This window comes from Crocodylus siamensis, chromosome 5, assembly GCF_052110815.1.
Source record: "Crocodylus siamensis isolate JL-2025a chromosome 5, ASM5211081v1, whole genome shotgun sequence".
Taxonomy (NCBI): domain Eukaryota; kingdom Metazoa; phylum Chordata; order Crocodylia; family Crocodylidae; genus Crocodylus; species Crocodylus siamensis.
In genome coordinates this window covers 44,946,230-44,974,146 of record NC_143399.1, presented here as the reverse complement: position 1 = coordinate 44,974,146, position 27,917 = coordinate 44,946,230, and the positions used below count along the sequence as shown (strand labels likewise).

Here is a 27,917-nt window from a genome sequence, read left to right as displayed (position 1 = left end):
TGACACTCCAGAGATTATTCTCAGCAAGTGCCAGAAGACAGCACTTCTCCCTCCTCCATTCCCCTACACAAACCCCAATATAGAATGACAGAGGGCTGCTGCCGTTTAAATTACACACTCTCAGCCTCTTTTGAAGGACAGTTCCTGCTCAGAGCACCATCCAGCCAACTCCCCCTCTTGCAAAACTTATCATTATCATGGAGTATATGGGAGCACATTTAGCTTTTAAGTCACGCTGGCACAAGACAGATGAAGAACTGTGTCGACACAGCATGTCTTTTGTCTTGCACAAGGCTATTCAGACTGACTTCTTCCAGAGTTACCTCTATCTGCTGGAGAAGCTTTCCCTGGGTGAGTAACATGAGTGTGCATGTCCAGTTCTGAAGGCATTGTGCGAATTATAGTAAATAATTGCTTTGTTAAGTCCTATCAGAGATACTGAAGAGCTATATAAATCCCAGAGTCAGTTTTATTCTTCAGCATCCATTGATGTGGCACAGTTTTTTATACATCATTGCCATAATGGCAGCATAGAGTGGTCAGATGGATGGAGGAGATAAATTTAGGTTTCAGGTGCTACTTCTTTTGCTACCCTTAAAAATGTATTGAGCTGCTAGGAGTTCAATGGTGAAAAGCTGTATTAGGAACATGAAGCCTTGATTTCTGGTTCTCTGATGTCCCGATTTGTTGTCTTTTAATAAATCAATAGCTTGTACATAAGTGATTCTTCTGAGGGTGCAAAAGTGCTGAAGAAAGATGGAGGTGATTTTTCACCTACATTCTGTAATCACAAATCTCTTCAGTAAGTCACGTAGTACAGTTATTGACTTGGTCTGAAAATACTTCTGAAAGAGTTCATTTGTGGCCAAATTCCAGTGGGGAGCTGCTGGATATAAAATATTGAGTCATATATATTGTAGGCACAGAAATAGGATTTAAGGTCTATTGAAAACCTGGCTCTGACTTCTCACAAGCCACAAATCTTCTCAGAACAAAGCATCAAAAAGAAACCATGTATTGTTTTGGACAGTCACTTTCCTGATTGCATTCTGCTGAGTATACCGAATGTTAGAACCATAGGACCTAGAGGTGAAAAGAAGCTGTTAGGTCCCATCTTGTCTGCCACGCTGGCCAGATTGTTCAATACAGGATAATCTTGAAGGCTTTGTTCACATTCAGAGAAACTTTTAGGGCAGTAGATCACATTAGCTGATCATATGCAATTGCCTTTCATACCAGTGCAAATTTTGCTGAAGATCCAGGGATTTAAACATCTCTTACAGAATGGAACCAATTTTGTGTTTTGCAACATTTCTATAAAAATACAAGGAAAATTTGAAATCATCTGGAGGCTACCACGGAAGGTAAATTCTCTCCAACCCAGTTACTGAGAAAAGGGGTAAAAAGAAGGAAAGAAAGAAAGATTTTCTTAGTTATTGGCTTCCATAATCCCCAGAAGTTCATGAAAATGTTAGCACCTTAATTTTAAGGCTCAACAAGGCTTTTAGGATGATCTCGTCTGACCTCTTGCATAACACAGGGCAGAGAATTCCACAACAAGTTGCTGCATGAAGGCTGTAATTTGGGGTCAGACAACAATGTATCTTTGGACAGGCAAAAGTGTATCAAATCCTGATGTAAGAGCTCCAAATGACTATGAATCCACCAGGCTGAAAGTCTCAAACAACAACATGGTAAGTTGTTCCAAGGGTTCACCCACTATCACTGTTAAAAAACTGTCTTAAGGGTATTTCTGGTCCAAATCTATCCAAGCTTTAACTTCTAGGCACCGGGTCTTGTTATGTCTTGGTCTGATAGGTATCTTGACCTCGCCTACATACTTAAAGGCTATAAACAAGTCACGTATTTTTTCTTTTACATCTTACTCTCTCATTCTCAGACAGATCTTGAATCATTCCTTCTCTTCTTCTCTACAACCTTTGCACTGCATGAGTGTCTTGTCAGCATGTCCAGTTTAGTTACTGCCCCTTGTTATGGTCTCTTACGTGTGGGGAGAAAGGGCAGTGATGTCAGTAAAATGGGGCAAGTCTAAATGTCCAGACAGCATTATCATTTCAAGTTTAGTTTCACTGGTGACATATAGGGGGTGCACGTGGGTGCACGTGCGCCCCCTGAGATTGGCGGTGCACCCCCTGCAAAAAGTGCCTCTGACACTGCTGGTGGCACCTCTGGGCAGTAACTGCTCATCACCCCCATCACGCTGCTGACACCGCCCTGATCACCACTGGCCGCTGCTGCTACTGCTGGCGGTGTCTGCAGGTGGTTGTCGACTGCTGGTCAGTGCTCACCACCCCTGCCCCTCCCACCCACCGCCGACAGTGCTGCGGCTGCCTGGGAGCTTACCTCTTGCTGCCGCCATGCTCCCACTGCCAACAGCACCGATACAGCCTGTGAGAGTTTGCTGTGCCCCCCCCCCCAGCCTCCAGGGGCATGCAGCATTCATATTTAGTTTAGTGGGGAGCAAAAATGAATGAAATGGCAGGAAAGACAGCAGTAACAGTATCATATGTAAATTTTAGAAGGCTGAGTCACAACACCTGCAAAGGTTGGTTTCTTAGTGTATCCTCTTAATCCCTATCGTCACATAACAGAGCTAGGATCTTGATTCAGCAAAGCAATTATGATTGTGTTTAAATTTAATCACAAGTAGTTTCCATTAAGGTCTAGGCTCAACCTAACATTGTTAAGCTCCAAGGGTGACATCCAGATATACTAGCCCCACTAGCACTGAGCTATGAGTTCTATACTAAGCTTCTCAGAACTTACATATGAGCTATGCACATCTGGTATCAAGGCCATTGATATAAACATGTCATTTTACAGACAAAGTAACATATTTTTCTTTATAAATCCAATATGTGAGTGAATAAAAGCTTCAGTCTAGCAATGCATTTATAAGTAAATGCTAACTTTAATTCCAAGAGCAGTCTCATGGATTTCAGTGTAACTACTCAGATGCTGAAAATTATGCCTGTAGTGTACATAAGTGTGTACTTAGTAACTGATGATGAAGTGAGATCTCTTGTAAAAAAAACCAGACAAAGTCCAGTCAATTTATATGGCTAAATGTTTGGCTCTTGAGCCCCATATTGTCCAGGGTTTGAATTATGGGGGAGCTTATGGGGGCTGAGCCCCCATAAGAGCTGAGAGCTCCTCTGTAAGATTTGAAAATCATTACTTGGGGGCTCTCCAATTCTATTAGGGCATCATGATGGGGAGCCCAGTTTTTTTTGCAGACCCCCACCAGGAGTCAAAGTGTAATTCAAACCCATGTCCAAATCTAAACTCTTGTTCAATGGGGACAAAGTTCACCTTTACATAAAACAGGCCTTAAGTGTGAATTAACTGGTCCATATGCCTTAGGCTGGCCCTGGTTGTGGGATGAATTCTACCTTAGGGTTGCATCTACACAAGGCATTTACTGTAGAGTTGACTAATTAGTTCCACAGTAAATATCTCTCATCTACATATGCAGTGCTATTAGGCAGGAGTAAACTAATTCACTCTGCAGCAGGATAGTATTTACAAATACAAGTAGTATCCTGCTGCAGAGTTTTTTACTCTACAACAACACGTGTAGATGCTGGAGGAGTTGGCTGTGGCATGAGGGTACTGCCTGCTGGCTAGCCCTACACTGGAGCACTCTTGTGGTCCAGCCAGCCACTCTGCAGCATGTTGTGCTGGGGTGGAGCAGTGCCAGGCTGGAAGGTTGACCCTCAGAGCCCCCTGCCAGCCAGGGCTGCCACAACCTGGCTCAACATGCTGTGTTTCTAGACACCCATGTAAATTCAGCCCCTGGGAAGCAATCAACTCTGGTACGATAAGTGTCAGAGTTTATTGTTTCATGTCCTCAGCTGAAAAATGTGGCTTTAAATTGATGCATAAGGAATCAGTCAGAGGCTGCTTTCTCTATGGGGTACTCAGGAGTATGCTCATAATGGAACCCAATCAGTGCCTTGCAAAGTCACCTGGAGCCACAAAAACAAGTTCAAAATTGAACTCTTAAAAAATATTTGCAACTTCCATTCCCACAAGCAATTTTGGATGAGTGAACCCCACAAATAAGAAATATGAGATATTATAACTGAGAACAAGGTTGAATTTGATCACCCTCATCGGGTGTTACCATTTCTCTAGTGGCTTTGAACAGGAGAAGGTTGCTTTGGAAACCTGAGAAACAAAACCCTGAGTTGACACACAAGAAAATCATAGGGCTGACATTTTGGACTTTGCAGAGGAAAAGGGTTTAGGTAAGTGTTCATTGTCTGGCCCAGGGGACTGGCATTTGCCTCTAGGTCACTGCTTTGCATCCAAACCAAGTTTGTAGTGACTGAAAATTGCTACCATCTGATGACTGTTTGGTAACCTTTACAAAATGAATTTCTGGTCTCAGTCTGCTTTCTAGTGGGTCCATCCTAAGTATTGCCTCTTAGAGTTCTTGCCAGCAGGTTCAACTAAAAGACCAAGAATGTACAGAAACATGCTATTTCTTGCTTTATTAAAAACATTTCTTTAAAAGCAGCAGCATGGCTTCATGGGAAGCCATTTACTCTTGAAAACGTTACGTGTGAGTAACTGCCCTTAAAATCTCTCTGCAGCTATGGGGCATTGCATTCTAGCTTGGATACTGCAACCCATCTTATAAATACATTGCAATTAAACTTTGGATCAATAAATATGTTTCTTTTGTTCCTTTCCAGTCAGTAGTGAATAACAATGTGGCCTGATTGGAAACATGAGACTCTTCCTTTTCATATGTGGAGAGAGACAGAGGACTTATGTGAAACCATCCATGATTGAACTGGATGCTGTACCAGGACAGCCTGGTCCTTTAAGAGGTGGCAGAAAGCCTGTAGTAGAGGCCCAGCTGTGGGTGAATAGCTACTCAAGGAGTACCTACAGGCAGTTAAAAACCCCAGAGGGAAAGCAGGGAGCTTGAACTAGGGGAAAGGAATGGTCCACAAGCAGGAGAGGGACTGAAAGATAAGCATTGTGCTAAGAAGGGCCAGGGAGAGGGCCCTGCTTACTACCTGGAGAAGGATCATCGGTTTGGTGTGTTAGTTTGTTTGTGTGAGCAAGAACTCTCTCTGCATTTCAAAAGGGCTGGAAGAGCTTTGGCCAAAGTCAGGCTGCCAAGGGCAGCAGGCTCACTTACAGATGCATAAACAAACCCGCCAAATCCTACCATCTTGCTTATGGTGAGATAAACCAATAGACGGCATGTAGCTGAGGGCTCATGAAAAAACTAGGTCCTGACCACAGATCCCAGATTCCGAGTAGCATTGCTCTCTTGTGATATCTTGACAGGGGTGAAGTTTGAGTAGGGGAAGTTATTGTTGCTCTGAACAACAGTAATTTATACCACTTATGGCCCACAGTTCCCAGCACTACAATACAAGCAGTCTGTTCACTTCACTCCCTTCCGTCCAGCAGAACAGCATGAAATGCCATCTCTTGACAAGCCCAATAAAACTCCTTGAGCGGATGTCAATAGAATCTTGTAAGCTGGCATCCAAGAGTCTGCAGACTAGCCTCATACATGGGCTAGACTACAGCATACAGAGACAGACGATGAAGCTTCTCAGGGCAAAAGGATATCACTTCTAGAAGAAAAGAACAATGACCAATGGGTCCTTTTATTTCCCAGGGCTTGACAGTTGCTGAAGTCACGGTTTTAGACAGGACTGGTTGCTACTTCCTTGTTTTTCTTTCTTCAGTCAAATGTTTCTTTTGAGTATGTGAAAATAATCAGTGGAGTGTGTAAAACCCCCGGGTTTGACCCTTGCTGGGCTTAATGCTTACTTGTGGTATATATTTCTCAGGCATAACATAAATGTGTAATGGATTAAAGCTTTAATAGTATCCTTTCAGCAGTTGACTTAAGCAGGTGATGACAAGAGGGGCTGGTAATGCTGCTTTTGTTGGATGAAGGAGATCCTTGGCATGCTGCTTATATGTAACCCAATAGCACTATTCTGTTCAGAGTGGTCTTTGGTGGTAATTATTCCCCATCCTACTTCCTCTGTCCCTCTCTCATTTACCACTGTAATGTCACTCCTACCCTGAGGATGGGCAGGCACTCATTCTGCATTCCCTGCTGAGCCTGCTGCCCTCAATAAACACATTCCACGCTTATGTTCAGGGCTTGTGGCCTGACTCTGCTCCTCTCTTTGGAGAGCATATGAGAGTGCCTGTTCACTAGCTGGTCAGAGGAAAGTATGGTACCTAGATAAAAATTACAGGCAATAATCCCTTAGTAATGTAAAGATACAATAGAAGGCAAGGTCATAACAGTTACAAGCTGAACACATCATGTTCCTACCCTGTCATTTTATTTATTTATTCCATGGGGAGGTCTCTGTTTTCATTGTTGCCTATAATGCCTTACTGGAAAGGGATTTGGCACTTGTTCATTTCCACTTCCTCATTTGCACTGGAGATCTGCAGTGGAGCAGGTCACATACTGTAAAACAATGTTTGCAGATATTTCTTCCACAGCTGTTCCAGTGTTAGGTTCAGCTTTCCCTTCTTCTTGCTTGCTATTCATAGCCAGTCTTGTGATTTGGGTTTTTGATTACAGTAACATTCAAGAATGGCTGGTTGTCATTCAAGAACATGAACAAGAGCATGTGAGCATGAACAAGAGCATTTTCCATTGCTACTTTCCAAACAAGCCTTTTTTGGTGAATTTTTAATAACCACTAAAAATGTAGGCCAACTAACAAAGACTCGTGACATTTAATGAAAGAAAAGGGGAAATTAATCAGATACCAAATTGAGAATTCAAATTTTAGAAACAGCTGTGAACACATTATTCCTGTCATCAGCAAACCATGTAGCAACAATATAAAGCTCAAATGCTTCAGAATTGAACAGGGAAATCTAAATTTCAAACCTGGGTGCATGAGAATTTTTAATTTAATCACTGACACTGATTACACCTCTTTTGATCCATGGCAGATAAAGGTTTACATCCTGATGCTCTCCAGCAGTGGTTCCTAGTCTTCACTGATCAATGAGTAAGGCTATAATTTTGGTACAGTAAGTTTTAGTGAATTTCATGGCAGAGGTCTGAAAAAAGGTCATGGAAGCATGTTTCCTGCATGCTTACAAGAGCTAGACAGTAGTTTCACTGATTGCATTTCTCTGCTACGATGCATTGCTTTATGGGCATGGTAGTTTGAAGAGCTAATGACTCCATTCTTTCTTATAGGCCAACATCTTTGACTGAACTGCCTCGCCCCTGATCCTATATGTTCTTCCATCTGACTGGGTGGCAAGGTGCATCATGCAAGTCAGAGGGCTTCCTCATTTTAACAGTCCCATTGACCTCCATGACTGCTTTGACATAATCGTAGCCTTACCCATGAACAACAATACTGAGCCAGTTGTACTTTGCTCTGTCAACCTGAAGAAGCATATTATCTGTAGAAGCAAAATTTCTTATGTCCATGACCTGTATCAGAGGGTCTCAGGGGCCATTGATTGGGGATCACTGCTTTATTAATCACCTCTCTTGTGTCACACATGCTCACTAGGCATGGGCAACTGGTGCTGCCTTAGTCAGGGGGGCACGTGTTCCCCCCCCAGCGACCAGTCAGTGATGGGGGGCCCCCCCTTGGCCAATCTTCCCGAACCTGTGGCCGATCGTGAGATGGCTGATCATTGCAGCCATTTCTGGAAGTGGCTATGGCCACGTCTGGGAGTACCACAGTGCTCCACTCCTCGGCCAGCGCTTGCAGGGGGGGCACCGGCACTCCTGCCTGCCCTGCCTACCTATTGCCTAAGTGGTAAGTGCAGCCAGTCAGGGGCTACACCGGCACTCTCGGGGGTGCACGTGCACCCCCATATGCATCCCCTACATGTTGCCACCACCACTAGGGCCTAATCTTACAATTCACTCTGCAATTAACCTTTGCACCTATGCCAAACAGAAGTACAATATTACAGAATAGTCATAGAATTCTTTACTTCAGGGGTGCTCAGCCTTCAGCCAGAGTGATTGCATCTGACCCACAGGGCTCTCCACAGGGTCAGGAATTTGGTGGCGGGGGAGTGGTGGCCATTAATACAGCCACCCTGCCCCCTGCCAAATTCCTGAACCCCAGGCCCCATGCACCCTTTTCCCCCTGTGGGGTCAGGCCATGCTCGATCTCCTCCCCCTGCCCTGAGGCTGAGCTATGCCCCCTTTCCCCTGTGGGGTCAGACTGGAGCCTGACCATGAACCCTTTCCCCCAGGGGGCTGTGTGTGGCCAGGTCATGCCCCTTTCTCCTCCCCGTGGGGCCAGGTCACATCCTGCCCCTAGATAGAGCTGCAGGGCTGGGCTCAGGCTGGACTGCTCCCTGCACCCCTCCTTGTGGCTGGATGGTGGCCACCATGCTGGCCCTGGACACGGGATCAGAATTACTATCTGGCCCACAGTTGGATCAGGCACTGCCAGGGAAAAAGGGTGAGCACAATTGCTTTACTTAAATGTATTGATGGGACCATTTACTCCTCTTCAGCTCACTCTTCACACATTTTTAAATGACTACATAACATCCAAGGCAGGAAGGAATGAAGCCCCCAGACTCTAAGACCTGAGCCTCATTATAGTTTAAAAAGTTTCACGGCACACCCTTTAATACTACCCACAGCTTTACTGTGTAGCAGAGACTTCAGTGCTCAAATTTGCATAAATGCTTGCTCTAAAATATGAAACATTCATCTATAATGGAACCATCTGGGAATGTATTTCTGCAATTACATAAACAAGGTCTACATCTGGACAGCATGAACATTCCCAAGAGATGCAGAGTTCCCTCGGCTTGAAATAACTGAAATGTAGGTTAAGAGCTCTCATACATTGCAGGATTGAACCCCCAAGAAATATTCTCCTTTTTGTGAATCAGAATTTTACTAATCTCAGTATTACTGTAAATTCAAAGATTTTACAATCTTCCTTCCCCCCAGATAAAATAATCTAGTCATACAATTATGTGTATAATGATAATAATACTCATATTTTTTTCTATATGCAGTGAAACTTTATGCTTTAACCAGTAAAGTGATCAATGGGGAGATGCAGTTCTATGCCAGAGCCAAACATTTCTACCGAGATGTACCAGCAACAGAGGAGGGCATGATGGGAGATTACATCGAGCTGTCTAATATAGACATTGAATCCTCCAGGGAATTTCTTAGGAAGTTTGTTGGGGTGAGTCATCCAATCCTATCTTTTGCAAGAAGCAAGGGCTATCTGTCACAATTTACATGGATTGTGCCATGGTTTTCTTAGGACTTGATCCTGCCAAGATGACCATGTGGTTTCCTGCCCTTGTACAGAGCTCCAGACTTCCATATGGAGGTGCAGGCTTACTTCTTTTTGTAGGATTAGCCTGGGGTATACAGAAAACACCACTGGCTTTGGTGGGAGTTTTGCTTCTGTACATACTATGGTGTCAGGCCCATTCTGATTGGGAAAGCAGAAAATGATAGGCTTGATCAAGCTAATGGTCCTTCTAGACTTGTGTCATGACTGCTTCTTGCAGTTCCCATTTCTAAATATTTCTGAGGAAGGTGTAAGAAACCCTAAATTAGGCAAATACAGAGTAACCTGCTCAGAATTAAACTTTCCTAACTGTAATCATTTAGAACCCATTTATACTGGTATTTAGACAATGTGGATAAGCACCTAGTATGGTTTTAAAAGCACTACATTGACTTCTGTTTAAATCATTACGTTTTGGTGAGAAGCTGTATGATCTATACGATTGCTCATAACCTTGTAAGCCAGAAACTCCTATGCTGTAATTCCTACTTTACCAAGAATTTGCTGAGTGGATTCGGGTGAATTGCATGATCTCAGTGGGCCAAATGCTAGATTTTACTTCACCCTATGCAAACTTGTTGAAATTGGGCATTATTGAGAGCACTGTCTCTTTGTTCCTGCATCTGTAATAAAAAGCTAACATCATATTCATTCTTATCTCCAAGGATGTAATGGAAAAAAATTAGTCAATGTCTGTGCAATGCTTGAAAAAAGTGCCAAAATGATTGCTTTTTCTTCAAAGAGACTAGAAGCACTGCCAAGAAGGGGATGTTCACAAGAGATTAAATTTATTCATGTGCCTGGAGCCAGCCAAAAGCTTGCCCATCACTGGAATCCCAATTAAGTCCTGATATAAAGATATAAGTGAGGCTCAAGTAGTACAAAATCCTATGCTGGTCCTATGCACAGGGAAAGATTTCACCCTTTCTGGAAACAGTACAGATTTGTGGGTTTCTGAGCAGCAAGCTGATATCACACTGTTAATTGCTGTTCTCTCTGAAACTTGAAAAAGAAAGTAAGGTTTGTGTCAGTGCTTCTACATGGCAAAGAGAAATCATATCCAATGCATGAGACAAATTGACAGCTACAAAATACTGAAGATCAGAGTTCTTATTTCAATTTTTAACCCAGTCTCTTTGATACACTTTCCTCACAGAACATTATGTGATTATCAGAACATTGATTATCATCAGTGACATCCTGATAGCCCAAGACAAAAAGAAATGGGAACATTCAGGGTTTGTTAGTTCTGATCAGGTCTGGATGAACCTATTCTCTGTTCATGTGCAGTTCACTAATCATGTTGGTTATTGCATGCAGGTTTATATTTTTTTCTAATTACTGCAAAGTGAATTGAACCCACACAGATACTAAATCATTTGTTTGGTATGCATATGCCTTCAATGCAGAGTTTTGGGTTTTTTTCAACAGACTTTGAAGTTGAAGTTTTGCTTTGGGTCAACCTCAAATATTTTCTTTAAACTCAGATAAAGTATCTTAAGGATGTCCCATTTCCTCCACTCACCCCAAATTTAAATGAAGAGTTAAAAAGTTAAATTGAAAGAGTTAAAAATGAAATATTTGGCAGCAGGGCAGGGTGGCAGTGTTAACTGTCACTGCTCCCCCACCTACCACTTGGGTGTTTGGCATTATTTAGGCATTTAAACATTTTTTTCCTACTTTTTAGTAAAACATTTTCACCAAATTCAACCTGATTTGACACACAGGTTTGATCTCCAGCAAACTCAATTTTTTGGCAAAATTGGCATCCATAAAAATAATTTCACTTGGCTTTACTGAAGTTATTCTTCTGAACTTAGCCTATATCAACTGAGGGCTGCCACACTTGAAAATAAACCTCAAGTGATTGTGTCCACAGCAGCATTGCATTCCCTTAAATGTGGCACTAAGACTTACGGGGGAACACTCCATGATTTCTAATGCAATAAGAACCATGATTCTTTTCCAGTGAACTATAGCAGAACATGTCCTGTCCAGGCACATGGAGGAAATTATGGGGTAGTGCTGGAAGACAACCAACTCATTTATGTTTTAGCCTATAACTTCCTTGTCAGACCAGCCTAGTTAAATTAAAAGCATTTCTATGCTTGAATTAAGGAGTTTTATATGTGAACTGCACTCAAATTGTGGGAAACGCTTGAGTTAAGATATCAGTTAACTTCGAAGTGAAGACAAGCTCCAAGTTGTCTTTGGTTTGACTTGCTCTTAAATGTATTATCAGCATAACCATATCAGGAAGGGGTATTTTTGGCTATATCAGTAAAAGCCATAATGTAGTTGCAATTATATTGGGGGTAACACTTTTGTCAGAATTTGTTGGCAGTAAAAAAAATATTTCATTTCAGTGTCCTTGATGAGCAACATTTCCTCGCCCACAACTACTGAGACCAAGGGTTTAAAACAGTGGTCACCAACCAGTAGATCTCGATTCACTGATAGATCTTGGAACCTCTTGTACTAGAACTCAGAGCCTCTTGAAGTCAATCCTAGGCTGGGGTGGGGGGCTTGAGTGCCCATATGCATGCATGAATGCATGCACCCCAGCCCAGCAGGTCAGTCCGTTGGGAAGGGAAGGGGGCTAGATTGAGGCCCCGCGCTGAGGGACAGTGTCATGGAGGCAGGAGCAGGCATAACTTGAGTGGGGCCTTGGCTGGGTGGGACTTACCTGCTGGGGAGGTGCATCCCAAAAAACTTTTTCTCCCTCTGCCTTGATCCGTCCCTGCCTTCCTTCCCCACTTGGAAATAAACCTCAAGTGATTGTTGGGGGTGGAGAGGGGTTGAGGGGGGTGGCGATAGCAGCACGTGGTAGATCTTGGGTTGCTTTTAAATGCCAAAGGTGATCTCTTACTTAAAAAGGTTGGACACCACTGATTTAAAATGACAGGAACATTATTTGGAAAAAAGAAAGAGAGAGAGAGAGAGAGAGAGAGAGAGAGAGGACATGCATAATTAGCTAAGGAAAACCAACAATTTATAAGTTAACTATAGTAGGTGACACCTTTTCCCTGCCCCAGGGTTTCTTGGCAAAACTCTTAACCTAAGTCCTCCCCTTACAGTTGTGAGTGACAGATGAGTTAGTGAGCCAAGCCTCCCTTCCTCTCCTTGCTTATGTCCTACTCACAGTTCATTGTCCACAGTTGGCAGAGTCCAGCATTTTGGCAGGTCCATTTCTCATCTGTCAGGGCTGTGTGCTCCAGTGCTTCTACCACGTACTCTCACTGAAGTGACTGCATCTCTGGAGGGGGTAGAGAGGTCCTCAGACTCCCTCAGTGAGGCTGCTGCACTTGTAGCTTCAGCCCAAGAAATCTCAATTGTGCTTGCCACTTCACACTGCCTTCATACCATTTCACCTCTGAAGTTGCCTCTGTACTATCTCAGTCTTCAAAGATTTAGAAAAACCTCACAGTCCTTGCCAGACAGAATAAGGTCCAGGAGGCATGCACCGCCCCCACTCCCCCGCGGCTCTTCTGACCCACCATTCTACAGTGCAGCCACATGAGATGCACTGCTTTTTTCATCCAATTGCAGACATAGCATTTTATTATTCCTGGATTCAAAACAATGGTATTTTAACAAGAACACTCCAAACTACCATGTAACAGAAATGCAAATGGGACCTGGCCCATACAGCCCTTTTTCTTCCTTCACATGTGGCTATAAAAAAGAGGCCCTCAGCTGTGTCCATTTAGACTTCTCTGGTAGCTCTGAGCCTTGTTTCCCCAAGTTCAATGGTATTATCAGTGAGCTTCCTTCTTTTTTATGGCTTCAGGCCCTACAGCCTGTACTGACTTAATTGGTATGTGATTTATCCTTGTGTTGCTTATTTGACTACCTAGATCTGGGACAAACTATCCTGGCAAAAACCCTTTTATGTCAAGATAACTGGATAAATTGTGCCTCTTCAATTATTCCTGCATAGTTAAACCAGCAAAACTTTAAAATGCAGATAGGTCTTAACTGCAGGGCAGGATGGCTTATACATGGGATATATGAATCCCCAATGTTAGAAGGTTCAGAGCATTTTGAATTGGACCAGTGAAAAACAATGTAGTGAAAGACCTACTAGGTCACCTAGCACATTCTCCAGGGATGAATGAAAGAAGCTCAAATCCAGGAGAGACAACAGCTCTTGAACACTTTTGCAACAGATTTTGCTTGCTCAGCCTGAACATCTTGAAGCCACAGTATGTACACCCCCCTCCAGGCTTTCTGCATCTGGAATATCTGAATACAGTGTTAATGTGTATTCATAGGCTCATTTGTAAGGTATCTGTGATGCCTAATTTGTGGGCTCAGGTGTGCATGAGATGTGAATAGGAGGAGCTAATTTCTTGGCCCGAGCTTGTCTCAGAGTCCATATGGATATAGTCATAGCTGTTATATCGGTTATAATTGCAGCATAGCTTAGGAAACACTTCAAACAGAGCTAGCTAAACCAGCCATTACAGATATTGGTAATAACACTCTTCCTTTTACATTACAGGTAAGATTATCTCTTACCAGAACCTGTAGCCTCTAGTGTTTGCATTTTTGTGCTGATTTGCTCTTATGTGTAACACAGCCTTCTTTTAATACCCTAAGAGGGCAAGGGGCCTAAGGAAGGATACTTTGTGTCCAAAAGCTTGTCTAATACTTCTCCAAACTATACAAATAAAACCTGTGGGTGACTGTAGATGTGCAGGAACACTGCTCCAAAGTGCTGTAATTACAGCATGTCAGGGCAGCCTTCGTGTCTCATGTATTCAGCGTCCCTGCACCTCAAAACAGTGGCAGGGGCACTTTAACTAAAGTTTGTCAAACAAGCTTTAGTTAAAGTGCCTCTGCTGCCATTTTGAAGTGTGGGACCCTGAATACACAAGACACTGTGGGTGCTTTAATTAGAGCAGATCTCAGAGACACTCTACACATGCTCTGGGGGTGGGGTGCTTTAATTAAAGATGTCCCTTGTTTGAGGCTAAGATGTGAGATCCATTGGGTGGGAGTTGTAGCATTTGACTGCTGTGCCGCTGTGCCCTACACAAGGGCATATGGCACCCAAACTCCCATGAGGTACTAGGGTGCTATTTTGATTTGATTGAAATTTTTTCTTTTAAAAATATCCTGTTTTCCAACCAGCTCTACCTCCAGCTTTTCACTGTTGCCCCCAAGGCAGTTCTAACCTCTTCTTTCTGCTGAATTGCCATGGAAATTCATCTCAGAGTGGACTGAGTCAGCTTCTTGTCTGTGTTGGCCCTCACAAAGGATTCCTTATAAAAGCACAAACTTGTTCTGTGTCTATACTATGAGCTCCTAGTAGATAGCATAGGAATGAATAATAATGTTTAATGTTTTGGCTAATTAGGACTGTTTTTGAACAGGCACTCTCCAGCGGCAGCTGGAAATGGGGACTCATGCACTTTTGGAAACAAAGACAGATTAATCTCCCTAATTGTACAGACTGAAACCAGTAGAGTGACTAGTGGCAAGTGAGATCTTTCTGTGCCCTTGTATACATTCAGCAGTTACTACATGTAACTAGAAGCAAGCCAGGATATTTATAGCAATGATCTCTGTACTATCATTTGACCTTAATAATTTGCTGAATTAATCATCAAAGAAGTGCCAAGGAAGCAATAATATACAGACCTCTGACATGATCTATTTTCAGCTATGTTGGAGTGGGTTATTGTGGGGGAGGAGGGGAGTCAGTGGCCCCCAAAACCCCATGATCCAGAGCTAACAAATCTATTTTACACCCCTCGGGGCAAAATGCCAGGGCGGGGACATTCACTGTCCACAGGTATGCACAGAAGAAAGCCAATGAGGCTGCCCTGCCCACTATAAAGGAGATGCCGGTGGCGGCTCAGGAGAAGGGACTGGAAGGGAGCGGCGGCGGAGCGGATGCCGGTGGGAGCGCCCGGGCGTGGACGCAAGTAGCCTGGAGGCACGGGAGGACCTTTTGGGGTAAGGGTAATCCCCATGGGGGTTCGGGATCCAGGAAGGAACCGGCCCACCCCGGACACTGACTGTTTTGAGCCAGCTGGAGCGGCTCGACCCGGCAGGAGCCGGAGGACCATACTTGCGCTAATAGAGGTGCACTTACAGAGGGTAAAAGTGCCCCAACTGAGATTGAGAGGGGCCAGTGGACCCCGTAAGGCTCTCGAGTGAGCTGAGGAGTTAAATGGAGGCTCGGAAGAGGGTACTAGCCCCACAGTGGACAGGGAAGGACCGGGAAGGCTCGTGAAAGGCCCGAACAGCCCCAAGCTCCGGGGAATACCTGGCTGTCAGTATTAAGTTGTTTCCTTATCTTTCGATTTATGGGCCCCGGGCAGGATACCATGATAAGGGGGCTGACCAGATTGTTGCTCACGTCATGGAGGTACAGGCGAGGGTGTAGCGGCAGAGGAGCCCTCGACAACGTGGGACCCCTAGGACCCAGGAGTCTCGCCTGCGGACTGACACACGCCGGATTATCAACACTGAACCAGGAGATCATCAAAGTCGTGGCCAGCGGTCCGGAAGCGTTCAGCCTACAAAGGAGCGGTTCCTGGTGGTTTACCCAGAGGACGGTCCCAACGCGGGGAGGCGGAGGTTACGGCAAGAACCAACGACATTGGAGCCACCCCCCGACATCTGGTGCATTGGCTGGGAAATGACAGCGGCTTCCTAGCTGAGATTGAGGAACCCGGATGGAGCACCAACAGGTAATCACGGTGACGGAGTCACTACAGCAGACAATGAACTTAATGGCTCAAGTTTTGCAGCAGCAACAACAGCAGGCCACGAGGCAAACAAGCATACAAGAACACATGCTCCAACAACAGGTTTGGGCTCAGAGGGGGCCATGGGATTTCAGGATGCCGAAAATGTCTAGGGAAGATGACCCAGAGGCATTCCTTGAGACATTTGAGAAAGTGGCCTTAGCAGCCGGGGTGGAAAGGTCAAAATGGGCTGGCTACCTAGGAGTCCTGCTGATTGGACAAGCCCAAGCCACATACAGGGCAATGTCCAGGGGGGACGCACAGGACTACGACAAGGTGAAGTCAGAAATCTTGAGGCGGCTAGATATTACAGCGGAGCAACACTGCCAGGCCCTCCGAAGGGAGAAGTCGGGAGAGGCGAGAGCCCCTCGCATCTTATGGCAACACCTGGCGGATGAGCTGGACAAGTGGCTTAGGCCTGAGTTGGCCTCAAAGGAAGAGATATGTGACCAGGTCCTCATGGAACAATTCATATCGGACTTAGACGAAGATACACAGAGGTAGGTGAAGAGCCATTGCCCCGCCTCGTCAAGGGAAGCCCTGCGGTTAGCAGAGCAATTTGATATGGCTCAGGGCGACCGCTGCAAAAGCAGTGGGACCAAAGGAAAAGTCTCCACCACTAGACAAGACAAGGAAAGCAGGGGAAACAGAAGGGGGAGCTCCACAAGTCTAACATCCTTCCTATGTGGGCGGAAGGGGCATTTCATCAAGAACTGCCCACAGGGACTTTGACCCAAGCTGGCCAAGGGCACAGAATCTCCCGATGACCAGAGGGGAATAGAAGAACCCACAGAGACAGAGGCGATGGATTGTGGGGTCGGAGACCACGAAACTGAGGGAATCCAGCCCCTTCCTGAAGTTCGCGTGTGGGTCAGTGGGCATCCTGTCACGGCAGTAGTGGACACAGGCTGTGCCCAGTCCCTGGTGTGCCCCTCCCTGGTGGAGTGGCAACAGGCTCGATGATGTCCAGGTGTACACATGCTATGCCTTCATAAGCAGAAGTCGTATGTAGAAAGACGGCTGCTGGACATACAAGTAGGGGGTACCAGATGACAAATGCCGGTGGTCCTAGATGAGGGTATCCTGTACCCCATGATCTTAGGGCAAGACTAGCCGGAGATCTATGAGATAATAACCACATTTCGGCAATACAAGGACTCAAGGGACGGGCTCGCCGGAACCGTGTCCGAAGAGACAGGTGAGGTTGAAATGGAGGCCCTAACAAACACCAGCCACTTCTGAGAGGCCCAGGAGAGCGACTGAGAGCTGCTGCTGTTCCGGGAGATGGAAGCCGAGCGACTCGCTGTCCAGGTAAGGCCCCCCGAACAGGAAAGGCCAATACCCAGGGTAGAACTGAGAAGAGGGTTATTGTATAGAATAAAGGCAGGCCGGACTAAGGGAGAGGAACTGGCCCAGCTAATTATACCTCAGTCCTACCGAAAACCCCTCCTGAGACTAGCCCCTAACAACCCTCTGGGAGGACACCTGGGGAAACATAAAACAGAGGCCTGACTTGCGCAATGGTGTTTCTGGCCTCACATGTATGAGGATATTCAGAGATACTGTAAGGCTTGCCCGGCCTGCCAGAGAGTAAGTCCCTACAAACCCCCAAAAGCTCCCTTGCAATCAATGCCGGTGATACGGGAACCATTCACTCAGGTAGCATTAGATGTGGTTGGTCCGCTGCCTCGGAGTGCAGGGGGACATCAGTTCGTGTTGGTGTTGATTGATTAAGTGACCCGCTTCCCAGAAGCTATCCCACTGAAAACCGTCACAGGGCCCAAGGTGGCCAAAGAACTGATGAAGTGGGTGGCCAGGTTTGGGATACCAAAGGAGATCATAAAGGACCAGAGAACAAATTTTATGTCAGCTGTGTTGGGAGCCTTATGCAAGGTGCTGCGGGTGCGCCATTTAAGAACTGCTGTGTATCACCCTCAGACCAATGGCCTGGTAGAACATTTTAATGGAACGTTAAAAGGGATGCTACGGCGATGCATGCAGGCTGAACCAAAAAAATGGAACTTGATGGTTCCGCCCTTATTGTTTGCCATCAAAGATGCTCCTCAGGCCTCATTAGGGTATTCACCTTTCGAGTTGATATTCGGACCCCGGCCTTGAAGCCTGCTGGATGTAGTAAAGGAAGGGTAGGAGGCCGAACCAGATCTGGGAAGGGGAGCCTCCACACATGTACAGAAGCTTAGGGAGCAATTACGGGCAGTGAACGAAATGGCCCAGCAGAATTTAGAGTGGGCCCAGGACAATCAGAAAGAAAAGTATGACAGCCAGGCCAAGACGAGAGAGTTAAAGGTGGGGCAAAAAGTGTTAGTTTTATTGCCCAGTTTGACCAGTAAGTTTGTGGCAAGGTGGCAAGGACCTTTTACCATCACTAAGAAGGCAGGCCTGGTTGACTATGAGATATTACGGCCAGGGGCTAAAAAAGAGCGACAGATATACCACGTTAACCTCTTAAAGGAGTGGCATGAGCCAGAGTGCCTGTTAATCTCACATGACCCTGAGACGGCCGGATCCGGAACACCCTCTAGTAGTGATAAAGAGAACGACAAACCGCAGGACCAAATATCAGTAGGGAAACAGTTCCAAGATAACCAGCTCTCCCAGTTGAAGGAATTAATAAGGGAATTTAAGGATGTCTTCACCGAGCAGCCCGGAAGAGCAGTAGGGGTCGAACATAAGATTATTACCAAGGAGGGACAGATAGCTAGGGAAAGGTGGCACCGAATTCCCTATTATAGACTTCAGCCCATAGAAAAGGAACTTGGAAAAATGCTAGAGCAGGGAATTATTGCTCCTTCACGCAGCCCATGGCGTAGTCCACTAGTTGCAGTGGAAAAACTGGGTGGGAGCTTAAGACTGTGTGTGGACTTCAGAAAATTGAATGCTATGTCCCAGTTTGATGCATTTCCAATGCCCCAGGTCAATGAACTGGTAGAATGCTTAGGGCAGCCAAAGTTTATTTCTACCCTTGACCTATCTAAGGGCTATTGGCAAATACCATTAAGAAAGGAAGACCAACCGAAAACAGCATTTGGCACAGCATGGGGTTTGTTTGAATTTAAGAGGATGCCATTCGGCCTGAATGGGGCTGCAGCCACATTTCAAAGATTGATGGACTGGATCCTGACGCCTCATCAGGGCTACGCCATGGCCTACATTGACGATATTGTAATATATATAGAGACTTGGGAGCAGCACCTAAAAGCTCTCAGGGCCATTTTACGAGAATTAAGGCAGGTGGGTTTAACTGCCAACCCAAAAAAATGTGCCATAGGAAAAAGGGAAACCAAGTATCTGGGGTTCTTGGTTGGACAAGGCCGCATAAAACCCCTCATGGATAAAGTAAAGACCATCTGGGATTATGTAGCTCCCACAACCAAGAAACAAATGCGGGCCTTCCTCGGGCTGGCAAGCTATTATTAAAGGTTCATTCCTGAGTTCGCCAAGATAGCAAACCCTCTAGTTGAAATCATGAAAGGGCGCAAAGCAGGCAACGTCGAATGGAACGAGAGACGACTAAAGGCACTTGGAGACCTAAAAAAGGCCTTGTGTCAGGATGTAGTTCTACATACACCCAGCTTTGACCTCCCTTTTACGCTACAGACGGACGCCTCAGCTTACGCCCTGGGAGCAGTGTTATCTCAAGAAGTAGAGGGAACAGAGCGACCGATAGCCTATGCCAGCCGGCGACTCAATGACCATGAAGAAAGGTATTCTACTATCGAAAGGGAATGCTTAGCGATCCTATGGGGAGTAGATTAGTTTAGATTCTACCTCCTGGGGCGTGAATTCAAATTAGTCACGGACCATGCTCCGTTAAGATGGCTGAACACAGCCAAGACTGATAATGCGCGCATCACACGTTGGGCTCTGGCCCTCCAACCTTTTCAATTCTGGGTGGCGTATAAACCAGGAAGGGATAATACAGTCGCTGATTTTTTGTCAAGGTGCAGAGAGGAAGCACCAGGGGATAGTAAGGATGAAGAGCAGGGACAGAGGAAGGAAAGAGTAATGCCCAGTAGCGTCTTGAGGGGCGGGATATGTGGGGGAGGAGGGGAGCCAGCGGCCCCCAAAACCCCATGATCCAGAGCTAACAAATCTATTTTATGCCCCTTGGGGCAAAATGCCAGGGTGGGGACATTCACCGTCCACAGGTATACGCAGAAGAAAGCCAATGAGGCTGCCCGGCCCACTATAAAGGAGACCCTGGCGGCGGCTCAGGAGGAGGGACCGGAAGGGAGCGGCGGTGGAGCGGATGCCGGTGGGAGCGCCCGGGCGTGGACGCAAGTAGCCTGGCGGCACAGGAGGACCTTTTGGGGTAAGGGTAATCCCCAAGGGGGTTCGGGATCCAGGAAGGAACCGGCCCACCCCGGACACTGACTGTTTTGAGCCAACTGGAGCGGCTCGACCCGGCAGGAGCCGGAGGACCGTACTTGCGCTAATAGAGGTGCACTTACAGAGGGTAAAAGTGCCCCAACTGAGATTGAGAGGGGCCAGTGGACCCCGTAAGGCTCTCGAGCGAGCTGAGGATTTAAACGGAGGCTCAGAAGAGGGTACTAGCCCCACAGCAGACGGGGAAGGACCGGGAAGGCTCACGAAAGGCCCGAATGGCCCCAAGCTCCGGGGAATACCTGGTTGTCAGTATTAAGTTGTTTCCTTATCTTTCGGTTTACGGGCCCCGGGCAGGATACCATGATAAGGGGGCTGACCAGATTGTTGCTCACGTCATGGAGGTACGGGCGAGGGTGTAGGGGTGGAGGAGCCCTTGACAATGTGGGACCCCTAGGACACAGGAGTCTCACCTGTGGACTGACACGCGCCGGATTATCAACACTGAACCAGGAGATCATCAAAGTCTCGGCAAGCGGTCCGGAAGCATTCAGCCTACAAAGGAGCGGTTCCTGGTGGTTTACCCAGAGGATGGTCCCAACGCGGGGAGGCGGAGGTTACGGCAAGAACCAACGACATTGGAGCTACCCCCCGACAGTTATCTAATAAGTAGAAAGAGCCAAATTCCTCCTGAATGTATCTCCTCCACAAGCAGTGATGTTGCAGCAAAGAAGGTAGCCCATAGCTCTCATATCAACCCTCAGTCAAATGGAACAGAGAAGGTGTTTATATTTGCCCTTAATGTGTTTTCTTTAAGAGATAAATTAGGCTGGGGAAGCTCCAAACACACAGTTGATGCCTGTACAATGTTAAAATTCCTGTTTTACAACTGAGCAGCAGGCTCCTAAGAGCTCTTTTATAGCTGGATTAGAAGTTCCTGCTAAAGTTAATGGTGAGATATAACTTCCATTATAAAGATCCTTTTTCAGTGGCTCATTATTTTCTCATAAAATTTCCTTAGGGGTTGCAATTTTTCATGCCTGATCTCTGTCCTGAGAATTATTTTTTAATGCCTGGAAAAATAATCCATTTGGCTTCAATCTAAATTTTAGTTCTGTTGAGCTCAAGCATGCCTATATTGACTTCATTCAGACACGGCTCCTTTAGAACATCTCACCGCATGCTTTTTTGGAATACTAGCTCTTCAAAGACAGTTCTCAGGTTGGGGACTCAGTGCATGCTGTTTTCTTTGTTAAGACTTAATTGTATTTAGTCAGTGGGGCATTATTCTAGCTTTGTGACTAGTTGGTTTGGGTTGATGTGCAGGGGTGAACAGCTAGCAACTGAATTTACAAGGATTCTACGAGATAGGTGAACTTTCAGGGAAGACTAGGAACTTGGAAGAAGATTATGCTGATCTTTGTGTTGGGCAAATGGCTGCTATTAAGAGTGTTTTTAAATTGCCATGTTTATATGGTTGTATTCTAGAAATTTGGAGGGAAATCCAGTAGAAATCATATAAAAGACTCTTCTACTTAAAAATGTATTTCGTAGATAATAGTAAACATTTATAGAGCGTCTTTCATTCCCAAACATTGTAAACTACATACAGTGCCACCACTGGACTTTACAGGGACCTTGTCAGAGGCTAAGGCCAGGGTCTTTCTTCTTGTCCATCCACATGCTAGATGACTTGCACTGGTATTCTGTAGATATGACCCAATTTAATGCAGTGAGGTCCTCTATAGCCTTAGGCCCCAGAAAACTGCACTGGTTGCTTTTTCTGGTATCATCTCTGTATGTATATTGGAGTTACTTTCCTCACTATTGACATGTATCCACTCTGGTATGGAATTTGGCAGCTGCTAAGAGGTGAGCACAGGTCTATGACTCAGGAGGTCCTGAGCTCCATACATTTCTTAGTAACTGTTGTAATATTTTGTACTTTTCACAAATTAATGTCTCACTGTATTTCTATGATAAGTCAGGGGTGCTCAATCTCTGGTCCACAGGCCAGATGCAGTCCTCAGAGCCATTGCTGTGGGGCTCCTCACAGGCTGTGAAATCTGGTGGTGCAGGAGCAGTGACAGTTAACACTGCCACCCTGCTCTGCTGCAAACCCCAAGCCCCATGGGGTCAATTGGAGTTAAGCTGCTTTCCCTTCCCCCTGCATCTGGATCTGGGATGGGCCATATCCCTTTACCCTCTCCTTCCCTACAACCCCTGGCTAGATTGGGGCTGGGCCATGGCCTCTTACCCGAGCATGGTGCTGGGCTGGGGCTGGGTCATGCCCTCCCCACCATGCAGCTAAATGGTGCTTATTGCACCCAGCCCGTGGTGCAGGATCAGGACCATGGGATCTGACATGTATGGAGTAGGCATTGTCCAACTGGACCAGTAGGGAAAAAGGCTGAAAGGTTCAGCCAAACTGGAGAATGTGGGAGACGATAGATAACCCACCCTGAAGATTTTACTATCCTGTCAATGTTATTTGTAGTCAGAATTGTGTTAGCTAACTCAGTTCTTCACAATCATGCCTGGATTAAATAAAATGTTGTTAGCCAAAGCTTTATTGTTAGTTCAGGGCCTGTTCCCCCAGAATGCGTTGAACTTATGGTAAATTCTACCCAGGAAATTTAACAGTAGTTGAACCTTGTATTAATTGCTGTGTCATGACCTTAGCACTAAGGGCAAGACATAGCAAGAAGACTGAAGGATGATATACAGGCATTACTGAAGCTTTTTCAGAATAAGATAAGAAAGATGTGTGGATGGCTCCAGAGTTTGCCCACCATTTGGGATGCTCGATAAGATAAGGAAAGAAATGCATTGAATGCAAGAAGATTCCTGACGCAGTAAACAAGTGAAGTGTAAATATGGGTATGTTAGAGCACACATTGAGCTTGCCCCCCTCCACCATTTTGCTGCAGCTGTACAGCACACCGCTCCTCTGGACAGATAATGCCTTGCTGATTGGTTGTTGTCCTTACATGGTCCTAACTAATGAACTAATTGAGCTGGGTTGGCTGGTCTCCAGAGCTTGTCTTAAAAGCAGCAAAGAGTCAGCAACGCTATAATGGAAACAAGTACCTTAAAGAACCATTCCAAATTAAGAAAATTGAGTTTAGTATAAATTGAATAAGTCCCTTCTTTTTACCCTTCAACCTTTCTATAATATCTTACATGCCAAACCATCTAAATATGGACAATCTATGAAGCTCACTGCTTTTGGAGATCAAAGTTAAAAATGTGGATGGATGATTTGATGGTTGGTAATACTGTTTTTAATTCTACACATGAGATTTAATCCAATCTTGCCCATCAGACTCCAATCTTGTGCATCCTGTCATAGGATTTCAGCAAGAGAAAGGAGAGACTGCCTATCACTGCTAATGCTATGTCGATCCCATAGGGCATTGACAAATTGACAATGTGCATAAGAAGGAGTTTCCTTGTCAGAATAAAATATTTGCTAATCATGGGCCATGTCTACACGTGTGGTGAACTGTGCAGTTGTTACTGCATGGTCATTTAGTACTTGCATAAGTACTAAATGACTGTGCAGTAACTGATGTTACTGCGTAGTAACATCACTGTACAGTTTTTTTTCCCAACACTATGGCACAGTGGCAATAAGCTACTGAAAAGTAGCTCATTACTACTGTCCCATAGCATTGCATCACAGTTAGTGCCTGGCAACACTTCTGCATGATAGCAATGAGCTTGTTGGTACTGTGCCATTGTGTCTCATGTAAATGGGCTCCTGGAGGCCAAGTACTAGACTTCAAGGATAAAAAGCCTAAACTGCTTAGTAATTCCTTGTGTCATTCAGGTGGTGCTAGACCTACCTTTCAATTAGTTTTTTTATGCTTTACAGGGACCTGGGAAAGCTGGCACTGACTGTGCCTTAGACTGCGGGTCTGGGATTGGCCGGGTCAGTAAGCATGTTCTTTTGCCAGTTTTCAAGAGTGTGGATCTGGTAGATATGATGGAGAACTTCTTGGATGCAGCCCAGAACTATCTGCAGAGAGAAGGAGACAAAGTAGAGATGTACTATTGCTACAGTCTCCAGGAATTCACTCCAGCCCCCCAAAGATATGACGTCATCTGGATTCAGTGGGTTTCAGGTTAGTTCAACATTAGCCATATATCTGTGAATACATATCCATAATTTACAGCTATATTGCATTAAAATGCAGCTTCTAAGAATATTGAGGTTGCAAAGTTATGCCAAATGTGGAAATTCTAGATTTAAAAGTGCCTCTTCTTGGGTTTCCAAAGAAGGTGACATTAAGAGCACAGGAAAGAGATTTTTCCTTTTGGGTCTATGCCCTGACATGCCAGCAGCTATCAGTTGCCAAGAGAGGTAATTGCTGGGAAAGGACTCTTTGGTTCTGCAGCCCTGGACTGAGGCATGCATGCTCAATAAATTTGGGGATGGCATCTACTTGGTTGGTCAGTATATGGAAGCTCTTTGGGGATGGAGTATGCTCCATGCAAATGTACTCTTTAGAGAATTTAGTTGCAAAACAAATCTCTACTGAGGATGGTAAAAATGAGATCTTTCAGAAGCTTTTACCTTTTCCCTTATATATGTCATTCAGTTATAACTGTACTGTATCCCATAACACTCACCACAGTTGTGCTTGTGTAAACCATATCTTCCAGTCCTGACTGAAGTATACCAGGCAATGGAGAATCTGCCATTTCCCTTGAGCAGCTGTTTCAACGGTTCATTACTGTTATTGGTAAAATTTTGTACCTTATTTCCAATTTGAATTTATCCCACTTCTATTTCCAGCCACTGATTCTTGTTTTGCCTTTTGCTGCTAGAAGAAAAATTCCTTTAATTTGCAGTATTTTTGCATTGTGGAGGCAGTTGTAATAAGTAGAAGTGGGAATCCATGACTTCTGTTGACTTTAATCCATGTTTATTTCTACGTAGAGGTCTAAATATGGACTTAAGTCTGAAGGCATGTAGTTGAGTAATTTTAACAGGGTTTTACAGCAAGGGGTGTGGCAGCAATAAGAATAGACTACAGTAATCTATAAATTCCAGTCCTCTGCTCTAATGATTAGAATTGCTTACCTCAATGAATAGATTATGAAGAAGCAGATAATCAAGACCCAGCTCAGCTAGGATCAGCCAGGTCCTGTCTAAATAGTTAATCATGACCTTTTCTGTCTCTTTGCTTCTAGGAAATCTGACAGATAGAGATCTTCTGGAGTTTCTTATCCGGTGCCAAAATGGCTTGAAGGATAATGGTGTTATCATACTCAAGGACAATGTGGCCCGAGAGGGCTGTATCCTGGACCCACTGGACAGCAGTGTGATCCGAAACCTAAACATCCTCCGGAGCCTCATTGAAAAGAGTGGACTCATCATCTTGCAGGAGGAGAAGCAAGAGGGCTTCCCTGAGCAGTGTGTTCCTGTCTGGATGATGGCCATGCAAAAAGACCTCAGCCATTCCTGGGGTGGGCTCAGAGAAGCCTGAAATATGACCAAAACTTGGGACTTGCAATGAGAAAGAAACAAGAGGAAGTATTTACTTTGTTAACAGTGTGCCACTAACTGGAGTAGTTTGTCTCAGTGTGATCAGTAGAGTAACTGCACCTGAGTCAGGACATCAAGGCATTATACTATATCCTCCCTCAAAAGCCCTCCTCTCTGCAAAATGACTTCCTTAGTTAACCAGATAGGCATGAGAAAAAACTCATCTATTAGCAAATAAGTAATCCAGGAGTTTTCAAAGAAATAAAGTAATTTTCAGGAGCCTAATTTGAGATACTGCAAAGAACCCTCAGGGTGCATGCTCAGCACTTCATGAAAATTAGTGACCTTTAAGATTAAGATGCCTCAATTTGGAATACAAACCATTTTATCCCTGAAAATGTGGGTCTAAATTTTGGCTTGTGTTCCTACTGATATCTTAAAATGATTTAAATTGAAAAATTAAGGCAAGTCTCATGTTTGTTTTCAGTTACACTGCTTGTTTGTATATTTTTTGTGCATCTAAATCGGTTAATACAGCACAACTTGTGCTGTTAGTTTCACTTTTTCCATAATGAGTTTCACTTCCTGGGTCCCCTGCTCTAGAATGATACTGCTATATTATGATTCTTAATGTTCCATGGGGAAATTTAAATAAAAAAAACATACATGTTCACACTGAAATGTTGTGAAAATCTTTCTGTGCATATTAAGTTGCAGAAAATAGTCTTCTAAAAACAAAAGTCTAATGTTCACAGCAGAAACCACTTGAAAGGCCTTTTTACCATTCATACTGCCATAAGTTTATTTTTTCCCACATTCAAAACAAGTCTGCCACCATATGCAGAGCTAATGGGATTTCATGGAGTGTTAACAGTGAGACTATAAGATGAACTAATACAATATTGCATTAATTAACAGTCATAAAACTGTGGCGAGTGTTAGTGTAAACCAAAACATCTATGATTTATGTGCAAATGGCAGATAGCTGAGCTTGGGTTTGATGTTATTAGCACTCACACATGCCCTTACCATAAGGCTATGCAATCTTGCCCCATTCACACACACTCAAATAGAGCTGTGTGAGGAATGATCTATTTCATGAAGGATTCCAAGGTTTCAAAATGTTGCTTTATTCAGAATGAGAACAAAAATATTGTGGATAGTCTCTAGGAAGGAAAACTTCAAAATCAGCTTGATTTAAAAGTTTTGTTTTAACAAAAATCAAAGCTAAAAACAAAACATCATTTCAAAATAAGAAATTAAACAAAACCAAACATATCATGAGTATGCAAGTCAAAAGACTTTTACCTTGGCAAAACTTTTTTCTTAGTTTTTTTTTTAAATGAAATTCTGATAAATTCAACCACGTTTTGTGAAATGTTTCACTTTTGACAAAACATCATATTCGGGTGGGATATGGTTCTATCACAGTTTCTCCAGGTAGCCCAATGTGCGGTTATGTCTGTTGAATATTAATGTGAGTCAGATTAACCTATGTAATATCTTGATGCCAGTACATTCATCTGTATTCCTTTGAGTGTGTGCTCATTCAGATGTATTTTTTACTGTATGTCATTCTTCCATAATTTTTAACTTGCCAGTTGTAGAACTACTATTATCTCTGAGTACTCAAAGTCCGTAAAAAAATGTTTTTTACCAATCAGTTCTTAACAATAACTATGCTCTTAGTGAGCAGTTCCTGCTAACTCTGGCTTTAAGGGAAACAGCCCTGGTGCTTGGGGGACCATTCTTGAATATTATGTGACTTCCAGAAACTTACATGACATAGATTCTTGTAAATCACATGGCAAGAGAACCAGATTCTAGAACCAAAGAGCCAGATGACAGATGCTTCTGGAAAGTATTGGCAAAGTCTTCCCTTTTAGTCAACTGGTGACAGAAGATTAACCCAGAGACACATAGAATGTTCTAAAAAAAGCCTAACGCAATAGTCATGTTCTGGAGGAATTGTCTCCAGAGCTGAAA

General features: G+C 44.5%; 2 protein-coding genes across 2 annotated transcripts in view; one reads left to right on the top strand and one right to left on the bottom strand.

The window, feature by feature from the left end:
• The window catches only part of KIFAP3 (kinesin associated protein 3), a 155,234-nt gene extending 142,563 nt beyond the window's left edge, over positions 1–12,671 (bottom strand). Inside the window, exon 1 of the mRNA XM_090047451.1 lies at positions 12,475–12,671. Within this exon, the coding sequence (XP_089903577.1) occupies positions 12,475–12,521 (47 nt within the window). The 5' untranslated portion in view covers positions 12,522–12,671. The remainder of the gene's footprint in view (positions 1–12,474) is intronic.
• On the top strand, positions 145–26,667 carry NTMT2 (N-terminal Xaa-Pro-Lys N-methyltransferase 2). The gene is made up of 4 exons (XM_090047453.1): positions 145–351; positions 9,043–9,218; positions 24,315–24,564; positions 25,637–26,667. Exons 1-4 carry the CDS (start codon positions 198–200, stop codon positions 25,930–25,932), a joined length of 876 nt encoding a protein of 291 aa, XP_089903579.1. The 5' UTR covers positions 145–197; the 3' UTR covers positions 25,933–26,667.
• Positions 26,668–27,917: the final 1,250 nt, after the last annotated feature.

What these genes read in the sequence shown, in the direction of transcription:
- NTMT2 (XM_090047453.1), top strand. Translation starts at nt 198, where the DNA reads ATGGAGTATATGGGAGCACATTTAGCTTTTAAGTCACGCTGGCACAAG. An exon ending in GCTGGAGAAGCTTTCCCTGG is followed by an intron (nt 352 to 9,042) that starts GTGAGTAACATG and finishes TTCTATATGCAG; the next exon opens with TGAAACTTTATGCTTTAACC. An exon ending in TTCTTAGGAAGTTTGTTGGG is followed by an intron (nt 9,219 to 24,314) that starts GTGAGTCATCCA and finishes TATGCTTTACAG; the next exon opens with GGACCTGGGAAAGCTGGCAC.